The sequence below is a fragment of the Xenopus tropicalis genome, chromosome 7, assembly GCF_000004195.4.
Source record: "Xenopus tropicalis strain Nigerian chromosome 7, UCB_Xtro_10.0, whole genome shotgun sequence".
In the NCBI taxonomy this organism is placed as follows: Eukaryota; Metazoa; Chordata; class Amphibia; order Anura; family Pipidae; genus Xenopus; species Xenopus tropicalis.
This window is the reverse complement of record NC_030683.2, coordinates 54,046,707-54,067,656: the sequence shown is the minus strand read 5'-3', so window position 1 is coordinate 54,067,656 and position 20,950 is coordinate 54,046,707. Positions and strand designations below refer to the sequence as shown.

General features: G+C 39.5%; 1 protein-coding gene across 23 annotated transcripts in view; it reads right to left on the bottom strand.

Moving 5' to 3' along the window:
* kcnma1 (potassium calcium-activated channel subfamily M alpha 1) overlaps positions 1-20,950 on the bottom strand; it is a 305,326-nt gene that overhangs the window by 159,897 nt on the left and 124,479 nt on the right. For all 23 annotated transcript variants that reach the window (XM_031906033.1, XM_031906034.1, XM_031906039.1 and 20 more), the window contains exons 4-5: positions 19,165-19,258; positions 17,338-17,449 (exon numbers count right to left, since the gene is read on the bottom strand). In XM_031906033.1, coding sequence (XP_031761893.1) covers positions 17,338-17,449; positions 19,165-19,258 — 206 coding nt within the window. The remainder of the gene's footprint in view (positions 1-17,337; positions 17,450-19,164; positions 19,259-20,950) is intronic.

Sequence of the window (20,950 nt, the reverse complement as noted above, 5' to 3'; positions counted from 1 at the left end):
TGTACAGGCGTGTGCAGGAAATGGGCTACAGGTGCCGCATTCCCCAGGTCAAGCCACTTTTGAACCAGAAACAGCGGCAGAAGCGCCTGACCTGGGCTACAGAGAAGCAGCACTGGACTGTTGCTCAGTGGTCCAAATTACTTTTTTCGGATGAAAGCAAATTTTGCATGTCATTCAGAAATCAAGGTGCCAGAGTCTGGAGGAAGACTGGGGAGAGGGAAATGCCAAAATGCCTGAAGTCCAGTGTCAAGTACCCACAGTCAGTGATGGTCTGGGGTGCCATGTCAGCTGCTGGTGTTGGTCCACTGTGTTTTATCAAGGGCAGGGTCGATGCAGCTAGCTATCAGGAGATTTTGGAGCACTTCATGCTTCCATCTGCTGAAAAGCTTTATGGAGATGAAGATTTAATTTTTCAGCACGACCTGGCACCTGCTCACAGTGCCAAAACCACTGGTAAATGGTTTACTGACTATGGTATTACTGTGCTCAATTGGCCTGCCAACTCTCCTGACCTGAACCCCATAGAGAATCTGTGGGATATTGTGAAGAGAAAGTTGAGAGACGCAAGACCCAACACTCTGGATGAGCTTAAGGCCGCTATCGAAGCATCCTGGGCCTCCATAACACCTCAGCAGTGCCACTGGCTGATTGCCTCCATGCCACGCCGCATTGAAGCAGTCATTTCTGCAAAAGGATTCCCGACCAAGTATTGAGTGCATAACTGAACATAATTATTTGAAGGTTGATTTTTTTGTATTAAAAACACTTTTCTTTTATTGGTCGGATGAAATATGCTAATTTTTTGAGATAGGAATTTTGGGTTTTCATGAGCTGTATGCCACAATCATCAATATTAAAACAATAAAAGGCTTGAACTACTTCAGTTGTGTGTAATGAATCTAAAATATATGAAAGTCTAATGTTTATCAGTACATTACAGAAAATAATGAACTTTATCACAATATGCTAATTTTTTGAGAAGGACCTGTATATACTAGCAACAAAGACACAAAATTTCAGCCTGGTTTGGTTCCTCATAACATTACTGCATTGAATAGATTTAGATGTCAGGCATACTGCTTAACACAGAACAGTAGTAGTTTTTACATTTTAAATTATAATAAATCAATACTGTTCTTAGAAAAAAAGAAAATTTAAGAAATAAAATTAAAACAGGAATATAAGAGTTTTAAGCACTATCCTATGTGGTACAGAAATAAGGAAGCTCATAGAAATAAAGATGAAAAAAGAAGGAAGAATGTTAATAGGAATAAAGAGGACAGCATTTAAAAACTACAAGTCAAAGGGCAAAGACACTTTTAAAGACTATTATTACTGCAACAAATTTTGTAAAACAGCAATCAAGAAGGCAAAGAGGAAACAAGAAACTGATTGCTTTGCGGACTGATGTCAAAATTTTTACTATAGTATCAATAGTAAACAGATTCAGGTTCTGACTATGGCTTCATTACGAAAAAGAAATCATTTGGTTTATGAAGGAAAAAGCAAATGTATTTAATTAGTCCTTTTCCTCAGTGTATACAATAGTTATTTCGTAGAGAGTTTAAAGGCCCAATCGGGAGGGGCAAAGGGCTCAGTTCAATCACGTTAGTGGGTGACAAACAGGGCCACCATCAGAAATCACGGGGCCCCTCACAACAAAATTTTCTGGGCCCCCCCTTCCCACGCCCCCAATGCCCCCTCCCCCAGTGACCCCTCCCATCAGTTTCCAAGCAGCCTATGCAATAAGATGTCTCTTTGTTAAATCACATTTATTACTATTATTATTAATACAGTACAGGCACTTGGAGGAAATGCTTCCTCCTGATCCTCCCCCATCGTCCACCTGCTTCCTCTGGCTCCCCCCCAGCATCCACATACTTTCTCCTGATCCACCCCCCCCCCATCGACCACCTGCTTTCTCCGGCTCCCCCCCAGCGTGCTCTAACTCCCCCAAATCCCAGCATCCACCTACTTTCTCCTGATCCCCCCCCCATTATCCACCTGCTTCCTCCGGCTCCCCCCCAGCTTACTCTGATCCCCCCCCCCCAGCATCCACCTACTTTCTCCTGATCCCCCCATCCACTTGCTTCTCCTGATCCCCCCCCCCCATCATCCACCTGTTTCCTCTGGCTCTCCCCAGCGTGCTCTGACTCCCTCCATCATCCACCTGCCTCATCCTGCTTTCCCCCGCGTTCAACTGCATCCACCAACTCCCCCTCCACGTCCAACTGCATCCACCTGCTACCCCCCCCACCCCCAGCTTTCACCAGCTTCATCCTGCTCTCCCCCTGCTCCCTCGCTCCAGCTCCGGCTTCCCACTGTGCCCTGAGCTTGCGTCCCTCAGGCTCCAGTCCCCGCTGCATTCTCAGGCTCACCCACCACTGCATCCTCCCTTTTATAAGGTCGCTCCCCATGCGTACTGACGTCACACATACACATGGGGTGCGGTCAATCAAATTACCTACTGACTACCAATGAACCAATGATAGGGCCCGTAATTTTTAAAGGGGGCCCGGGCTAAATATACTGTATCACGGCCGGGCCCCCTTTAAAGCAAGAAGTGTCCGGGCCCGAGACGACTGTCCCCCCCTGTGCCCCCCTAATGGCGGCCCTGGTGACAAAGGATATAATACTTAAATGTTTAAGTAATTGTAAAAAAGACATAAGACCCTAACAGGATACATTGTCTAGGGGACTTAGTTCAGTATTAGTCAGGCTACTTTTTTGATTTTGTGGTTGCTGGTTTAGATTTAGATTTCAATAAAGTGTTGAACTGAGAACTGCTTTCTAAACTAAGGTGTGTTGGTCTTTGTAATGTCTGATAAAATGGATATGACAACTGGATTTGGTACAAAAGAGGCCTCTAAGGAAGCTGGTAACAGCAAATACATCAAGTGGATGTTACCTCCAGTGACAGAGACCAGTGAAATGCAAAGTGGGAAAGAAAAGAGTAAAGAAGACACTGGCAAAACTGACAAAAGTAGCCTATATATATATTTTGCCTAATAAAAGAAAACATAATTCTAAGCAACTTTGCAATATACATTCATTACAAATTTGTAATAGTTTTTTAGTTATTTGTATATATAACTTCTATTAAAAGCAGTGTCTGCCTGTCCTTTTCTTTTCTCTGCCCTGGTGACTCTGGCACTTGAAACATTGTAACACAAGGCAGCAGACTGACAGACCTGTATTGCTGGAGGAGACTGAGCTTTGCAACATTGTTTAAAAAGTAACATCCAGGAGTTCAGCAAAAGCTGCTTTTCAAAGATTCCCTCTCTGTGGGAAAGAGATGTCCAGGTACATAAATATTGACCACCATATGGGGTTTACCTTGACGTGGTATGGTGGCTTACCAATTTTATGATCATCATTTTGTAATTAAAATCCCCTGTTTTTTGAAAATACATGCACTAGCATAGATACTAAATTACTTATGAAATAGGGGACCAGGGAATGTGCATGTATCAATCCTCATCTCTCTCATTTGTATGCTTGTGCACATGTAATAATCCTGTGTAAAAATCATTTTAATTATTCCTTTGGTGCACTACTCTCTTGATGGGTTACATGAGCCAAACATATTAAAGGAATACAGGTATAACTGACCCATTTACCACCTGTATGTTACAAAAAGTCATTCTCAAACGAAAAAGCACTACAGAAAATGTCTGTTATTGTGGATTTCTTCTTACCTCTCTAACTGTTCTTCAGTGTCTCCTATGCTAATAAAACCTCATCTCCAGTTCCTCTTAATGTGGGGGTACCCCAAGGCTCTGTACTTGCCCCATTGTTGTTCTCCCTTTACACGCTGTCCTTGGGAGATCTTATCCGTTCATTTGGCTTTAAATATCATCTGTATGCTGATGATATCCAAAAACTGAACTAATGATCTTTCCACCTAAGCCTGGTCCTACCCCCCCCCTTTTCTATCTCTATTGATGGCATCCTCATCAACCCGGTCGATTCGGCACGTTGTTTGGGGGTGATCTTTGACTCCAGTCTCTCCTTTTCTGACCACATTAACTCCACTGTCAAAACCTGTCACTTTCTTACGCAATATTGCCAAAATCCGTCCCTTTCTCTCTACTGCAACAGCTAGGCTGCTCATCCTATCCCGACTTGACTACTGTAACCAGATACTAACCCGGCCTCCCTAACTCCCATCTTTCCCCCCTACAGTCTATATTAAATACTGCTGCCAGAATTCTCCTCCTCTCATCCAGGAGAGTTCAGGCCCTTCCCCTACTAAAGTCCTTATCGTGGCTTCCTATTAAACAAAGAATATCTTACAAACTCCTTCTCTTAACCTTCAAAGCCCTCCATTCCTCTGCTCCTCACTACATCTCTTCCCTTGTGTCTCCGTACATTCCTGGCCGACTCCTTCGTTCCTCGCAGAGCAATCGTTTGGTTGCGCCCCCCACTACTACTGCTGTTTCCCGCCTTAAACCTTTCTGCCTTGCTGCCCCTTATATTTGGAATGCCCTCCCCGATTTCCTCCGGAGAGTATCCCCTCCCAATCTTTTTAAAACCAAACTAAAAGATTACCTTTTGGAGCACTCAAGCAGCACCTGATCTGGGAAATAGCACTTATATTGTAATGTCACCCACTGTGACCTACAGCACTTATATTTGCCTATTTGTGTCTGTAAGTTACCCTCCCATATAGATTGTAAGCTCTACGGGGCAGGGACCTCCATCCTCTTGTGTCTTTGACTCTTAACTTATTGCAACTGTATCTTGTATTTATTTGTATTTATTGTTATACTTTGTATTTATCTACTATCTTATTAACCCCTGTTTGTATTAATGTATTTTACTGTACAGCGCTGCGTACATAAGTAACGCTTTATGAATAAAAATATACATACATACATACATAGTGCTTAAATGTATATTAACTACACAGTGAACATATGCCAGTAATCACTACCAGATACTGCATAAAGTGCAAGACTTGCAAAAGACAAAACAGTGAGTTTTGCCCGGAAGAAAAATGACCACTATGTGCCATGGACTGACCCTCTGAAGAAACGATAATGAGTAGAGAAGAGCAAAGCTCAGGTCAAAAGAAAAGCCTATTGTCCATAACACAAGGGCAAAGCTGAGGATTATATTAGGCAAAGCAGATCAGAGAAATAGAGTGTTATTAAAAGGAGAGAAAGACCTAAATTCAGTCTGTATGAAGCTTATGCAGGATCTGTAAGAAAAAAAAAATATTCTCTAGCAACATCATGGTGTTTGGAATGTGTTCAGTGGCATAATGCAGCAAAATTAAATTAAAGCCATGTAACATAGCAGTTTATTTACAATTCCCGTGGCAAATTTATTTTGGCTCAGATTACATAACATTTATCATTATCACTTCATCATCATTTTTTTACATTTACATAAATGATGTAAAATGTTGTGTTGTGTTATACTTTTTTGCTTTTCAGGATTCTTTTATTTTTTGCCACACAAAGTATCCACACACGCAAGAAACCCATAGAAGCCCCAATTGATTACTGGTACAACAGCTGGGAAAGCATTTACAGTTACATATAAGACAGAAGTATACCCTACTCTAAACCTTAAACCATTCAGCCAAATGGGACAACAAGACATCAGCAGATTCCTAGCACCACTAATTTGCAACAACGTATTTCACAAGTAATATAATATTCAAAAATTATGCACACTGCACATCTGTATATGTCTTTGTACCACTCTTCACTGCAGCTTACTGGATTACTTTTCAATACCTCAAAGTGAAATTACCTAATGGTTAGGTTCACTGTTTGAGTCCAATATATTGTGCCATTAACTTTATTAACTCAGCAGTGTATACACTCATTAGCTAACGTAGCATAGTTTATATTGCTGTAACACTGCATGTAGCACTCTGCATTCTCTTTCACCTGTTGACACTGATTTGCTAATCTGTACCCCTTTCCCATATTAAGAATAAAGCATTTTGTCTAAAGGAGTGCATATACTGAAATTAGATATTACATACCAAACCTATTCTGTATATTTAATTGTATGTTCATATAAAGAATTGCTAATCATTTTATTTGCAGTAAGATGAACCAACATTACAGACAGTAAGGAAGGTAGAGAGGGAAGAGATCAATGGTACAAATTTTGGAACGAAGACAGACTAGTCTTACCCCAATAACACGCCACTCGGTAGCAGGAGGACAAGGATTGAAACCATCCGACCTGCTCTCCTTTCTCCCCCCCTGCAGGACCATTTCCAGCTTTTACTCGGTAGCCATTTTGATACAGATCTCCCAGAGATTTCTTGCGCCTTCGTGTGCTTCTGTAAACTTCACTTCTAGTTGCTCCCTCAGGAGCCCGATAAACTAAGATCTTGCTAGGGATCATAGTTAAGACTTAAACGTACTTAAAAACTGTAAAAATGTTGAAATTCATAAGAATTCTTATTTGTGTCTTAGAAATGCAAACTCACTGTTGAGTAGAGAGGAAAAGGCTGATGGCAAATAAAGGATATCCTTTTAATTTCTGCCCTGTGGCACAATTTCAAGATAAAAAATAATAAAAGACAGGAAAAAAGAAAAAATTCAAGCAAGAGTCCAGATATACATCAGCAGAGTGGCAAAGATGATGTTAATGAAATGCATGCTACATACAGCTTGAGGATGCTAGTCTGTACAGATGCACAAATGATCCCTCCCTGAGCAGTGATTTAAACCCCCCTATTTGCCATCAGGATATTAAAGCTTAAGCTCCTTTTGGACACTCTAGGGAGACGAATTCTGGCCAATGCACCCCCCCTCCTCCACACACACACACTCACATAGTTCTACAGAGGCCAATACACTGCTACAACCAGCTGATAGACATTCAGGGGAATGACATCAAAGTACTGTATACAGCCATCACAAGCAAACACACAGTCAAATATTTGGTTTTACATACAAATGCAGTGTTATATAAGGTTATTAGAGGGTATAAAATTGGAGGGTATTAAGGTATATATAAGGTTCTTAGAGGCAACATCACAGTATGCCACAAAATTGCTTTCTCTAAACCGAAAGGACCCTCTGGTCTATTGCCTACATCCTCACAAAGTAAGGATCATACATAAATAATCCAGGTTTACAGTTTCATATTCAGTAGGCATGGGAAGCTATCATTGGCAAGCCTTACTTGCTTAGCATTGTTAGGTTCTTGTACACAAGATATATATATATATATATATATATATATATATATATATATATATATATATATAGTACAGCAGCCATATATTCCCAGTAGAAATGTGGGTTTCCAGGTGTACATTCCCCAGACCTACATTTTGAGGCAATTCAAATAGTGAAGTACACTCTTACAATTTCATGAACAGGCCCATAAATCAGGTAAATTTTACGCATCTCTTGCACAGATGCTCGTAAACATAGGCCTGTGAGTGCATACTGCAGGTTGTGATATGAATTAACAATAGGTTCTTACTAAACAAAATTACTTTAATGATAATTACCATTCCTGTCCCTCGGCACACATCCGTCCTGCTGCTGGGACATCTGCTCGTAACCAGCATAGCATAGTGTGCAGGTGTGCGCATTGCCACAACAATGTTGTGCATACTGCAGTCATGACTGCGGTGCACATGCATCATAATAGGGTATGCCCCATGTGGTACTCCTCGGTGCAGTGCGTCATGCCTCAGGTGAATTGGTGCCAAAATTCAAATAATTTAAAGCGGTTTGCTGTTTGGATCAGCGCCTGGTAAACGTGGTTTACCCTGAATCCTAGCCATATTGTATTGCTGCTCCCTGTTGATTACACCTGCCTGTTCTTTGCTGCCCATCCTGACCTCTACCAGACTGCTGGTGTCGGTCCTGGTCCAGGTACACAAGGAACTATTACTATCCATGTCATTCTTAATAAAGCCAATACTGAAACTTTGAACTTTGATGTTGTCACTTCACGGTTATTCTTTATCATTCTGGGTTTGCATTGGCTGCGAAAACATAATCCTTCCATTAATTGGGTTACTGGGGAGATTGCTATCCATTCTAACTTCTGCCTACCTAAATCCCTATGTTCTCTTTCTTCCTCTGTAGAGGTCTCCAATTATCTTCCTGTAGTCTATCAAGAATTCAAAGATGTGTTCAATAAGGAAGGAGTTTACACTCTTCCCCTAATGCCCCCCCACCTCATGCCCCATTGATTTGTTCCTGGTGATCAGGTTCCTTTCAGACACAGGGCCAGAACTAGGGGTAGTCAGAAGAGGCACATCCCCTTCACTGTCAGCATGCATTTGCACGCATGGGAACAACACATTTGCGCTGACAGTAAGGGAAGGGGAACGCAATGGGAGAGGCGGCTAGCCACTTCAAGGGATCCAAATGGATTTCAGAAAGGTATCTACAGTTCTTGACTAGCCTATACCCTTCACCCAAAAATGGTTAAGTGGTTCATTGGGGTTGCAAACTTTTACCAAATTTTTTTTTAAAAACTTTTCACAAATTATTGCTCCCATTACAGAGCTCACTCGTTCTAATTAAAAATTCTCTTGCACTTTTCAAGCTTAAACCACATTTAAATCTTTTAAATGTCTCTTTACCCCCTGATCTGATCCTTCCCTTCCAGATGTTTCAGAACCGTGGTTGGGGTTGTTCTTTCCCAAATATCTGGTATTAAAGGAGAAGGAAAGGTAAAAACTTAGTAAGCTTTATCAGAAAGATCTATGTAAATACAACTATAAGAAATCACAGAAAATCTTCTATCAAAAGAAACACAGGATTTCTTGTCTTCTATTCTAGAATACCTCCGCTCTGCTAAAAGACTCAGGCCAAGACAAGCTAAATGGGCCTTATTTTTTATCTAACCTACTGTTCTGAATTCAAGAATAATAAAGCAGATGCACTTTCTCGTATATTCTCCTCTCAACCTGATCTTTAAAGACCTCCATAAACCATACTGGGACCTAACAACTTTCTTCTTCTCCAAACCACCTTTTTGGATCAACTTAGCGTCTAGATTCCTCAAGGTTCTTCCTCTTCTACAGAATTATCCTGCATGGATGGACTTCTCCATGAAGATAGAATCTTTGTTCCCAAGAATTTGCATCTTGAGGCATTGAAAGTTATTCATGACTCCAAACTGGTGGGGCATCCTGCTATTAAGAAGAATTTTATTTTAGCAAAAAGGTTGTATTGGCAGCCTGGATTAGCTAAGGACTGTAAAAAATATTTATCTTTCTGTGAAATATGTGCCTGGTCTAAAGGTCTTCCTATTGCTTCTCACCCTTGGGGCTCTGTGTCTTTGTATTTCATCTCTAAGTTGCCACCTTCACAGGGACATTCTGCCATAGTTGTGTTTATTGACCGTCTTACCAAGATGACCAATTTTGCTTAGTTCCAAACTACCTTCTGCCTCTGAGACTGCTGAAATTTTTATTAAACAGATTGTGAGACGTCCTCAGAATGATTGGGTGAGGTTTCGCTATGGATTGTCGTAAGAGCTTAAAGTTATTTTGCAAAAAGGTCAATTCATTCTTGACTGTAGAATCCCAAAAGAAGGAAAAGAAAACATTGCAGATTTTAACCCATAATTCACAAAAAATTGAGACTGTGTAGAAAAGGAATGGTGAAAATAGTTTTAAGCACATTCTGCTAAAGGAACAGGCATAGCATAATGTGCAGGCATGTACATTGCCACAACAATGTCCACTTGCATACTGACGCTGGTGCACATACTTTTGAAATGGTACGTTCCTACACAGGCAAACAGGTGCCAAAATTCAAACTATTTAAAGCGGTTCGCTGTTTGGATCAGTGCCTGGTTATTGTGGTTTATCCTAAAGCCTATTGCTGGAATCTTCACTGCTCATCCTAACGTCTGCTTGACACCTGATGTTGAACTTGTGCTGCCTGCCTCTGACCTGGATCTGTTGACTACGTTCTTTGCTCATCCTCTGGTACTACACTCAGTTTGCCTCACTGGCTTCTCTCAAACTTTCCCCTGTTAAAACCTTGAATGGGTTCCATGTTGTGCGAGACACTTTCTTCTGGTAATGCCTGCTCAGTGGTGGAAACTCCAGTTAAGCCTGCCAACTATGTAAACTATAGAAACAAAAAGGAACAGGGGATTCGCCAAAGCCTCACCAGATTTGTAAGCAAGCTTCACAACATGAAGTAAGTCTGGATTCATAGGTTGAGAAATAACTCTGGAAAGTGAAGAATTTTATTAGGATCCCAAACACACCCAAAGATATTTGGTAGAATGCTCTTGTAATTTGTGGTATGTGGGTAGGACTATGAGAAACTTTAAAACTAGGTTATATGAGCATTTATACAAGATAAGAATGAGATCAGATAAACTACTTTTATATAGACCCTTTAAAGAAGTCAGATTTGAAACATTTAACGGCATGGGCCTGAGAAGTAGAAGGAGATTTGAGGCGGGAAATCGAGTGAGTTTTTTTTAGATCAATGTGAACTTTATCGGATATATAACTTGAATACAATTTCTCAAACTGGATTGAATGAATATTATAGTATTCAAAGTTTCTTATAATATTACGGGTATCAATGAAATTATATAAATATTTTAAAGAAATAAAAATAAATTGATATTTTTAATATAGTTTGGAATAGGTATCTGTAATACATTTTTATATTAAGAATGCTGATAGTATGAATGTAAACTTTTTACCTAACTTTGCGGGTTTTCGTTGTGTTTTTTATTGTGTTATTTGTGGATGTAAAAATGTTTAGCTTTGACTTTATTTGTGAATGCAAATTTTAGCTTTGCCTTTAAACAGAATTAGTATCCCAAGGTGGGATGTGGTTGTTCGGTGTGATAAAAATGACGATCAGGCACTTTATTTAATGGTGATTAACAAGCTCGTATTTATAGACTAAATGTGCTCCAAGCCTCACTGATCCCTTGAGAAAGTGCACATGCCCGAAATACGTAGGGCTACTGTTACACCAACACTACTGACTCAAATTAGAATTGCGTAGATGCTCTCTCAGTAAGTATATTGCTATATCAAAATAAAAGGGGTGTAACGTTAGGAATATCTGGCCAGGTTCTGTTTGGAGCTTATATCTTATGATAATTTTTAGTATATGGAGATTTTTTTCAAATCATTTTATATACCGGCACGTTTTTCATAAAGACGAAGTGTAAACCCTGGAAGATGTTATCCTTCATTCTGTAGAAAAATGTCTAATGTATATTGTTGAATTTGCATGTTACCCTTTATTCTGTAGCTGAATGTCTTTAATGCACTGCTAAATTTGTATATAAAATCAAGTGAGTCTATACAAGACGTTTATATTGTAAAAAACTATTTAAACCCCCAATCAAAAATTTTATCAGTGAAAAGCCTCATAGCATTCTTTAAATACCTGCCACTCTGGTCCCTGAAAAGCAAACAGTGAAGCTGCAGCGATCCCTTGATGTTTCTCCATTTGCACAGCTCTGTAACTTCCTCTCCCCCCTCCCTTCAGAATTCTGCTTGTCTCCTGGCGTGGTGCACATGCGCACTTCCAAAATGTTTCTAATGAGCATGCGTAGGAGGAGAGTGGGGGAGCGGAACATATGCGATTCAGGTGGGGGTAAGGCGCCCTTTGCATTACACCCAAAATGAAAAATAGCATTGACATCTCCTTTAATAAATAAGGAAAAACTTTTCAAACCCTTTGGAAGTAATTAATATTTAAGAGCACTTGAATTATGAGAATATTCACAGATTAATTTTAGCAGCAGTAGCAATATTATATCTACCACCACCTTGTCTGTTCAAATGCAGTGTTTACATATGCAGAGAGATTCCCACCCCTTTATGATCTCTAAAAAGCGTTTAACCTCCAGATCTGCTATATTAAAATAGTCAAAGAGCGATTTCAGTCTCCTCCACACATACCACTGAGGCAGCTGTTTTAATCCTGGACACATCTGAAACCTTCCTATATATTTCAAGGTGAATACCATTAAATAAAATAGTCATGTATGGAAAGATTTCAGACAGTATTTATAAAGTAGAGTAATTTAGAAAGTAAAAATTTTTCCCTAAAAACTGTTTATTTTGACAGCGTGACTATTGGATCAGATATTCTGACCACTAATTACACTGTTGTGTGACTTATTTTGTTGTTTCGCTGATTTGCACAATTTTTGAGGTTTTATTGCATTTTTATCCCTGCCAGGTGTAAATTTGGTGTACAAAAATAACTTTACCTAATTTGAATTCATCAGAATGTGTACTTTCCAAAAATATATGGTTTTCTGGGGGGTCTCTGTATAGTTAGGGGGTGTTACAGCAAATAATAAGCTGTCAGGGGGCTCTGTGTTGGCAGGCGAGAAATCCATATGCACTATTTTCATTTTGGGGTCAATACACACCACAGACTTTGGTATATCTATGCATATTGGGCATCAAACTGTAGACCTCTGGTGTTCCTATTTGGGGTGATTTGTATGCCATTGTACGTTAGAAATTGTGTGAGATAAATGCAGCAAACTGCAACATTTTTAGGCGATTTTCTGAAATGTCATAAAAACCACTAGTTTTAACTTTAGGAAAGCTTTGCAGATTGGTACTTTTGTGTAGAAAGGACTCTTTACCCATGTTGGATTTGTCAGAATGTGTACTTTCCAAAAATATATGGTTTTCTGGGTTTTTCAGTATAGTTTGGGGGTGTTACAGCACATAATACACTGACAGGGGGCTCTGTGTGCAAAAGCTGAGTTGGCAGGCGAGAAATCCATATGCACTATTTTCATTTTGGGGTCAGTACATACCACAGACTTTGGTATATCTATGCATATTGGGCATCAAACTGTTCCCATAGACCTTAGGTGTTCTTATTTGGGGTGATTTGCCTTTGTATGCAAGAAATTGTGTGAGATAAATGTGGCAAACTGCAACATTTTTCTGAAATATCATAAAAATCTGCAAACTTAGGAATGCTTTGCAGCTTGGTACTTTGGAGTAAAAGGAAATGTGTACCCATTAAAGATTCGAGCGAATGTGTACTTTCCAAAAATAGATGGCTTTCTGGGGTGAGCGTACTTTTTTGTAGCGTTATCCCCAGGGCCGGATTTCTGTATTTGGCGCCCCAAGGCCGCCCCCGTTCTGCCGCCCGCCTACTTAAGTCATACAGATCGGTGGGGAGAGGACGCGCTAAAGTTTCTGCGCGTCCGGTCCCCATTGCTCCGTATAAGCAACATCACAATGCGGCTGGGCGGCATGCTGCCCCTACATATCTTCCGCCCTAGGCCCGGGCCTTTGTAGCCTCACCACAAATCAGGGCCTGATTATCCCACGTAAAGGATGTAAATGTGTTGACTTTCTGATATGGCACATCATATGGGGGTATGTTCCTATTGGGGCCCCTACATGCCACATACTTAGGTAAACCTATACATATTGGGCATCAAACTGTTTAGTGGACCCCTGGCATTCAAATTCAGGGTGTTTTATCTTGGTACCTAATGCTATGTGGGAGATAAGATGCTGCAAAGTGGAAGCTTTGAACGTACTTTTTACTAGCTTTATCCCACATATAATGATGTAAATGTGTTGATTTTGCAGGAGCTGAAATGACAGAAATGATAGATCATATGGGGGTATGTTCACATTGGGGCCCCTACATGCCACATACTTAGGTAAACCTATACATATTGGGCATCAAACTATTCAGTGGACCCCTGGCATTCATATTTAGGGAGTTTTATTTGGTTACTTTATGACCTGTAGGAGATAAGATACTATAGACTGGAAGCTTTGAAGCAATTTTTTAAAAACTTCTAAAATTTTGATAAAAAGCTATAACTTTAGGAAAGCATTGTGACTTGATAGTTTGGAGTAGACAGACAGTTGTGCCTACTCTGGATTCCCCATAATCTGTTATTTCCAGAAATGTGTAATTTCCTGGGATAAACCTTCTGTTAGTGGAATTTTGAAATCTAAAGTATGCAGCTTTCTAAAGCAGTGCTTTGGAAATTTGGTAGTGTACTGCTGGGAGTTTTTGACCTATAAGGGAGAAATCTCCATAAAACTATATATATTTGGTATTGGCGCATTCAGGAGACATGGGACTTTCCAAATCAGTTGTATTTTTGTGCATAAAATAATTTTTGTTTCTGGTATGTGTGTTTATATTATGTAAAATATGATTTTTTTAAATTTTGTAGACATTTAGAAGCCTATATCTTGTTACAGAATTGGAATTACACCAAAATTCTACCAAATTTTTAAAGCTTAGTTTGTCCTGAAAAAAACGATATATTGTTTTCCTGGGTAAACTAAAAGTGCCCCCGAGGAAAGGCCCCTAAAGTGAAACAGTGCAAAATGTTCAAAAACTGTCTGGCAGTAGAAGTTCCGCTTTGTCCAAAATCTCTGACAGTGAAAGGGTTAATAAATTCATTTTAAAATATTAATAAAACAAGATGAATTCATCTAATGGATTGAGGTAAACTCAGATTAAAATATGATATGAACACTAGATGGCAGTATGTGTATATAAATTCTAATGGCTGATATTGATATTATCACTCAAAGCAAAGTAGTCTTAAGAGTAGAAGCCTTGCCTGGATAAATGTTACATTCTTTACACTAGAGGAAGCACTTAATAAAATAATCCCAGTTAAATTAGGATTTCAAACGCACATGATCATGTCAATGTTTGAACACTTCAGGGTCTCATTTACTAAAAGCACACAGAGTTAAATACAACAAAATAAAATTGCCATGCTTTTTACCACAATCAATTTAGCCAGGCCTGGATTTGTAGAAAGGCCACAGAGGCCCGGGCCTAGGGCGTCAGAAATTTAGGGGTGGCATGCCGCCCCCCACCACAACTAAATTTTTACATTTTGTTCCTATAAGGAGCAATGGGGAGGTCTCCCCCTCTGCTCCGTATGGGGGGGGGGGGGGGCGACCAAAGGGGGCGGCCTTGGGGCGACCGGAACACAAATCCAGTGCTGAACTTAGACAGTGGAGGTATCACCTTTACAATTTCATATCAAAAGTTTTATCCTATCACTTTTGACTGGCTAAAGCAACACAAGAGGCATACTATGCATGTTACCCTGTGAGTTGTCCCCTAGATAATCTCTACATTGCTAATTTTAAAGAATTTTAAATAATATCAGTAATAATTATATAATGAATAACATGAAAAACAGTTCCCATGAGAATGGGGGCAAATGTTCTACTAAAATTTTAGGGGCAGATTTATCAAAATGTGAGTTTAGAGCTTAATACAGGTATGGGGCCTGTTATGCAGAATGCTTGGGACCAAAGGTATTCCGGATAAAGGGTCTTTCTGTAATTTGGATCTGCATACCTTAAAGGAGAAGAAAAGGCAAAGTCACTTGGGGGTGCCAAAATGTTAGGCACCCCCAATTGACTTCAATAGCCTACCTTTTACCCCGGGCTGGTGCCCCTGTTCAGAGAGAACAGCACCAGCCCGGGGTAACTGCAGCGCTTCCTCCTTCCTGTATCGCCACTTGCGCATGCGCAGTAGAGTGAAAAGCTGAACTTTAACAGAGAAGTCGGCTTTTCACTCTACTGCGCATGCGCCTATTGTGTTAGTCTTAGAAAAACACAGGCGGAAGGAGGAAGCGCATCGCTCCAGGTACCCCGGGCTGGTGCTGTTTTCTCCTAACAGGGGCACCAGCCCGGGGTACGAGGTAAGCGATTAAAGTCACTTGGGGGTGTTTAACATTTTAGTACCCCCAAGTGACTTAGCCTTTCCTTCTCCTTTAAGTCTACTATAAAAACAATAAAACATTAATTAAACCCAATAGGATTGTCTTACTTCCAATAAGGGTAAATTATATCTTAGTTGGAATAAAATACAAGGTACTGTTTTATTATTACAGAGAAAAAGAAAATGCATTTTAAAAATCTGAATTATTTCATTAAAATGGAGTCTATGGAGACAGGCATTTTGTAATTCGGAGCTTTCTGGATAATGGATTTCCCATAACTGTACATAAAACTCACCCTCATCCAATCCATTTCTATGGGATTTTCACAAGAATATTCATTAATAGGTGAGAGCTAGAGTTCACCATTTGATAAATACGCTTCCAAAAAATCCCATAAGAATGAATAGAGCATGGGTGAGTTTAATGTATTAAGCTCTAAACTCACATTTTGATAAATCTGCCCCTTATTGTTTTGTGGACCAACAAAAATGTAAAACGTGGCTGTAAATAAAAGAATTTATGCAAGCTTGAATAAGATATTTATTTATATAGTTCTATATTACAATTTACAATGTATTACAGTTAGATATTAGACATCATCCCCTGCCCTAGAAGAGCTTAAAACCTAAGGGTCTTATCACATCCACACAAACTATGGTCAATTTTAAGAGAAGCCTGGAGTAAGGGATGAAACACACAGGCAGGAAAAATACAAATTCCTTTTTTTTTTTTTTTTGGGAACACTTTTTTATTTACCATATAGGCACTAAAAGGCTTTGTCCCTAAAGCTGTTGCCCTAGGCACGGGCCCTCTACAGCCTTTTTGGTAAATACAGCCCTGGATCTACTTGTCTTGCAGTTCACCTTTACAATAAATTAGTATGATGTAGAGAATGCTATTCTGATTCAATTTGCAATTTGCCTTACAGTTTTTGAAGTATTTAGTTTTTTGTTCAGCAGCTATCTAGTTGCTACGGTCCAATTAAACCTAGCAACAAGGCAGTGATTTGAAAGAGAGGCAGGAATTTGAATTAAAGAGGGCCTAAATAAAAAGATAAGTAATAAAAAGGAACACTAACAATAGAATTGTACTCTCACAATTCCAGGGTCAGTGACCCCCATTTGAAAGCTAGAAAGAGTCAGAAGAAGAAGGCAAATAATGAAAAATACTACACAAAATAAAAAATAAAGACCAGTTGAAAAGTTGCTAAGAATAGTTAATTCTATAGCATACTAAAAGTGAAGCTGAGGGTGAACCATCCCTTTAATATTTATAGTTTGACTTCACCCCTTTAATATTTATAGTTTAAACTTCAACATGCTGCAGTAAACACTAAACAGTCTCTGTATTCATTACTCTTGTAAACACTTACAACTTAATTGGTTCCCAAGCCAAAAAGAAAATTAACCCTAATTGCACATGTGATGACTGGGTATGTATTGGACTATGATTAAGATTGAAACAGAGGGAAAACAAACACCGTTTTATTTAAAGGTAGAGAATAATTAAGATTTAAGGAGGCTTAGCCTATCCAAAGTCAGACCAACAGATATATATTCATATATATTTATAAGATTTCCAGTGGAAAGTTTTGTGTTGACAGACTTTCCAAACAAAAATGTCACCCTCCCTTACAGTACAGATACTTACCAAGCCAACTCCTGTTTAAATAAACTGACACAAACACAGGAGGTACTGTGAAGAAATCCACCACTGAATTCACTTCCAGCCAAAACCAAAGCTTGTCATTGGCAGCTATAAACTGTAAAAAATACAGATGTTGATACCATGAGCACAAAGAACATAACAAACATTTTTAGAGATATGCTTAAGAACATTTGCTCTTGGTATATTATACTCATTTATCACAGTAAATTCTATTTCAGTGCATTTCAAGGGTTTTATATTTATTACAGTCAATTATTCCTTTATATACTTGAAGTTATATGGACTGCCATTGTAACAGTATTTCAGTCTGTAGTTTGTTACATTTGAGCACCCAAAGGGAACTCTAGTATGTTATGAGCTATGCAAATTCCTCATGTATTAAGGAAGTGGTTTACCTAGCCCAGACATTAAGATATCCTGTACAAACACAATTTAGCAGTAGAATCTTTTGGCCCACTATAAAGAAAACCATTGTTCAATACATGCAAAGTTTGTGCCCATACGTCAAGGTCCCGCTAGAACTGCCTAACACTAGGAGCTGGATGAAGGACAACTTTAAACAGGGATCCTCAAACTACAGCCTGTGGGCCAAATCTGGACCCCCAAGGTAATTTACCAGGCCCCCCCTGCATCCTCACCCCTGGCAGCGGGGAGCGGGAGGGAGGACGGGGCAGCTGGGAGAAAGAGGATGAGGTGAGGACCGGGAACAGGGAGAGGGAGGACGCAGGGGTGGGCTGCAGTTTGACCCTGCAGCAGGGAAATGGAGTGGGGGGGGGCAGACTGTAGTTTGAGGACTATATTCCGGCCCCCCAACATTCTGAGGGACCATGAACTGGCCCCCTTCCTAAAAAGTTTGAGGACCCCTGACTTAAAATAAGAGCTGGGACTAGAACATTCAGCTAGCTCATGCCCTCTGAAAGGTGATTTTAGAACTTCTTTTACCCTTTTAGTGCTGCTTCTGTTTAATCTTAGTTACCTAGTGTTGCCAGTAAAAAAACTGCAAGGCATAGATCTAACAGAAACCAGTAACTCAAGAGCCAACAGCATCTTAGGGCCACGCCAGGCAGCCAGAGAACAACAGGGGCTTCCATATTGTTTATGCTTCCATTGTAAAGCCCACAGGAAACAAAAAAAAAATCTTTTTGTTGTAGACAGTGGTGAATCAATTTTCTACCATGGTAAAATAAACCAAAACCTTGGTGTAGCCTTATACACCAAGGTCTTTTTCGTAATCATCCTCTTTCACCATCCTTGTATATGCATGCCCCACTGCCAAACAACTGGGCACATTTACATACATTTGCAGTCCATCGATGTATAAAAAGTGATGGAGGCGTTATGCCCATGACGCCCAAAACATATTTGTAAATACATATAATTTTAGGCCTTCTTCTACTTATAGGTTGCCACTGGATGCAAAGAGATCTTTTTATTGAAAAACAGACTCACTCCTGTGTGTGCTACAAGTTGGCTTGCTTTATGCTCTACCCGAAATAAGTGGACAGCAAACTGACTTTCTAAACACTCAGTAGGTCAAACCAGAAATCTGAGGCATGGCAAAAATTGGGCTTTCAAAATAAAAATAATTTCATTTCCAGGGGACCAGGTCCTGGGGATGACATAACAGTGATTTTTAAAAATATGTCACTATCCCTTTAACCATAAGAAGTTAGTGTATAATTAAAGAAAGGTAGAAAAACATCTTATTTAGGGAGGACTGATTTTGTATTGTATTTACTTCAGGGGATTTTTTTTCTCTAACGTAATTACAATGAGTGCAGAAAATGTGGCACCATGTCAAAGACTTACCCGTAAGCCAAAATATAGCAGAAAGAAGATGTTGAAGGCCATGTCTATTTGAAGAGTGAAGTCCTTGTAAAAGTTTTGACAAGTTTCAATAGGGCTGGAAACAGAAACATAAAAAAGGTTAACATACATATAACATACATATATAGTTGCATTTATTTATACTTCATTACTTTATTACTTTAGTTCTGCTGCACGCAGTGGCCAGTGTAAATACATTGATAAATACATATTCAGACCAAACTGCTTAGAATCCTTCTGAAGAAAACATCTAGGAGAAAACCAAAACACATTCATCATAGTGCTGTTATCCCCTCTGAATAGTTCCTGTGTAACTCCCCATCTTTCTTTTCTACTGAGGAAAAAAACATGCCCAGTCTGAATATGCTCTTGGCTGTGTTTAGGGAGTGATGAAATGTAAAGTCACAAAGTGGGCACTATGTCAAAGAGCCTAAAGCAGGGGTCCCCAACCTTTCTTACTCACAGTCAAATATAAAAGGACTGGGAGAGCAACAAAAGTATCATAAAAGTTTGTGGAGGTGCCAAAAAAAGAACTAAGATTGGCTATAAGGTAGCCTCTATGCACACTATCAGCTTACAGGAGTCTTTATTTGGTAGTAAATCTTGTTTTTATTCAACTAACACTTGCCACCAAGTCAGGAATTTAAAATATCTACCTGGTTTGGGGGCACTGAGAGCAACATCCAAGGGGTTGGGGAACAACATGTTGCTCAAGAGCCACTGGTTGGGGATCACTGGCTTAAAGCAACAGAAAAAAGAAGGTTACTAAGCAGATAACAGATAAACCCCCATTATATGGGGCTTATCTACTAGTTATCTGCTATGTAACCTGTGCCTTTTCTCCTTTTTTCCAGCTTGAATGGCTGCCCCCATGGCTACACAGCAGCTTACTTATATAAACTATAGTAGTCTTTCTGAGGCAAACACACCAGTTGTAGCAATGCAGGGCAACAGTACATTATATTGTAATTACTTTTATACACTTTCATTTTTTGGTGTTACTGTTCCTTTAAGGCCCTCTATGAGTATGGGTCTTATGAGGTAACCAATTTGATAGCTTGTCTTCACTTAGTTTGCTTGAGTTACAGTAATTGGCCAGCACGTACAAAGCCCATAATGGGGTATGGCTTAAGTAGTCAAGTAAGCATTCCCAGGAGTCACTGCTTAATGTTCTTAATGTAAAGGTTTTGTAACTGGTGCTTAAGTATGTGGGTAAGGTATGGTGGGTCAAATGTTCCCCTTGCAAAACGTGATGCTGCACCAGTTGCTGATGTCTACAACATACAAGCTTCACCTCTATGAGGACAACAAAAATGTTATACTCCTTATTCCAAGTCTCATCAAAAAGATTTATTCTGTGAGATAACAGGCATTAAGTATACAGGTACAGGTGTGGGTAGTAGCCATCCTACTGACCAGAGAAGGCACTTTCTGTGGAATGCATGACAGTTAACCAATAGCAGCGTTTTAGACAATAATATATTTAGAGTGACTTCCCCAACATTTTAATTTACTTCAAGACTATATTTAAACAAATTGTGTTTTTAGTGTCAGAGAAAACAAGTTGCAGCAGAGAAGAACATCTTTTACTAGAGTATAATTGCTGGAGTGTGCTGCTGACTTGTTTAGAAATTCACCTTACCAAAGTATTTCTGTGTGACACAGAGCACTGCACATTATAAATTACAGTAACTGTCTACTTCCATGTATGTCCTGGAAAACCTGAGCTATCTAAACAAGACTCCCACAGTGGATACATTTCTATGAG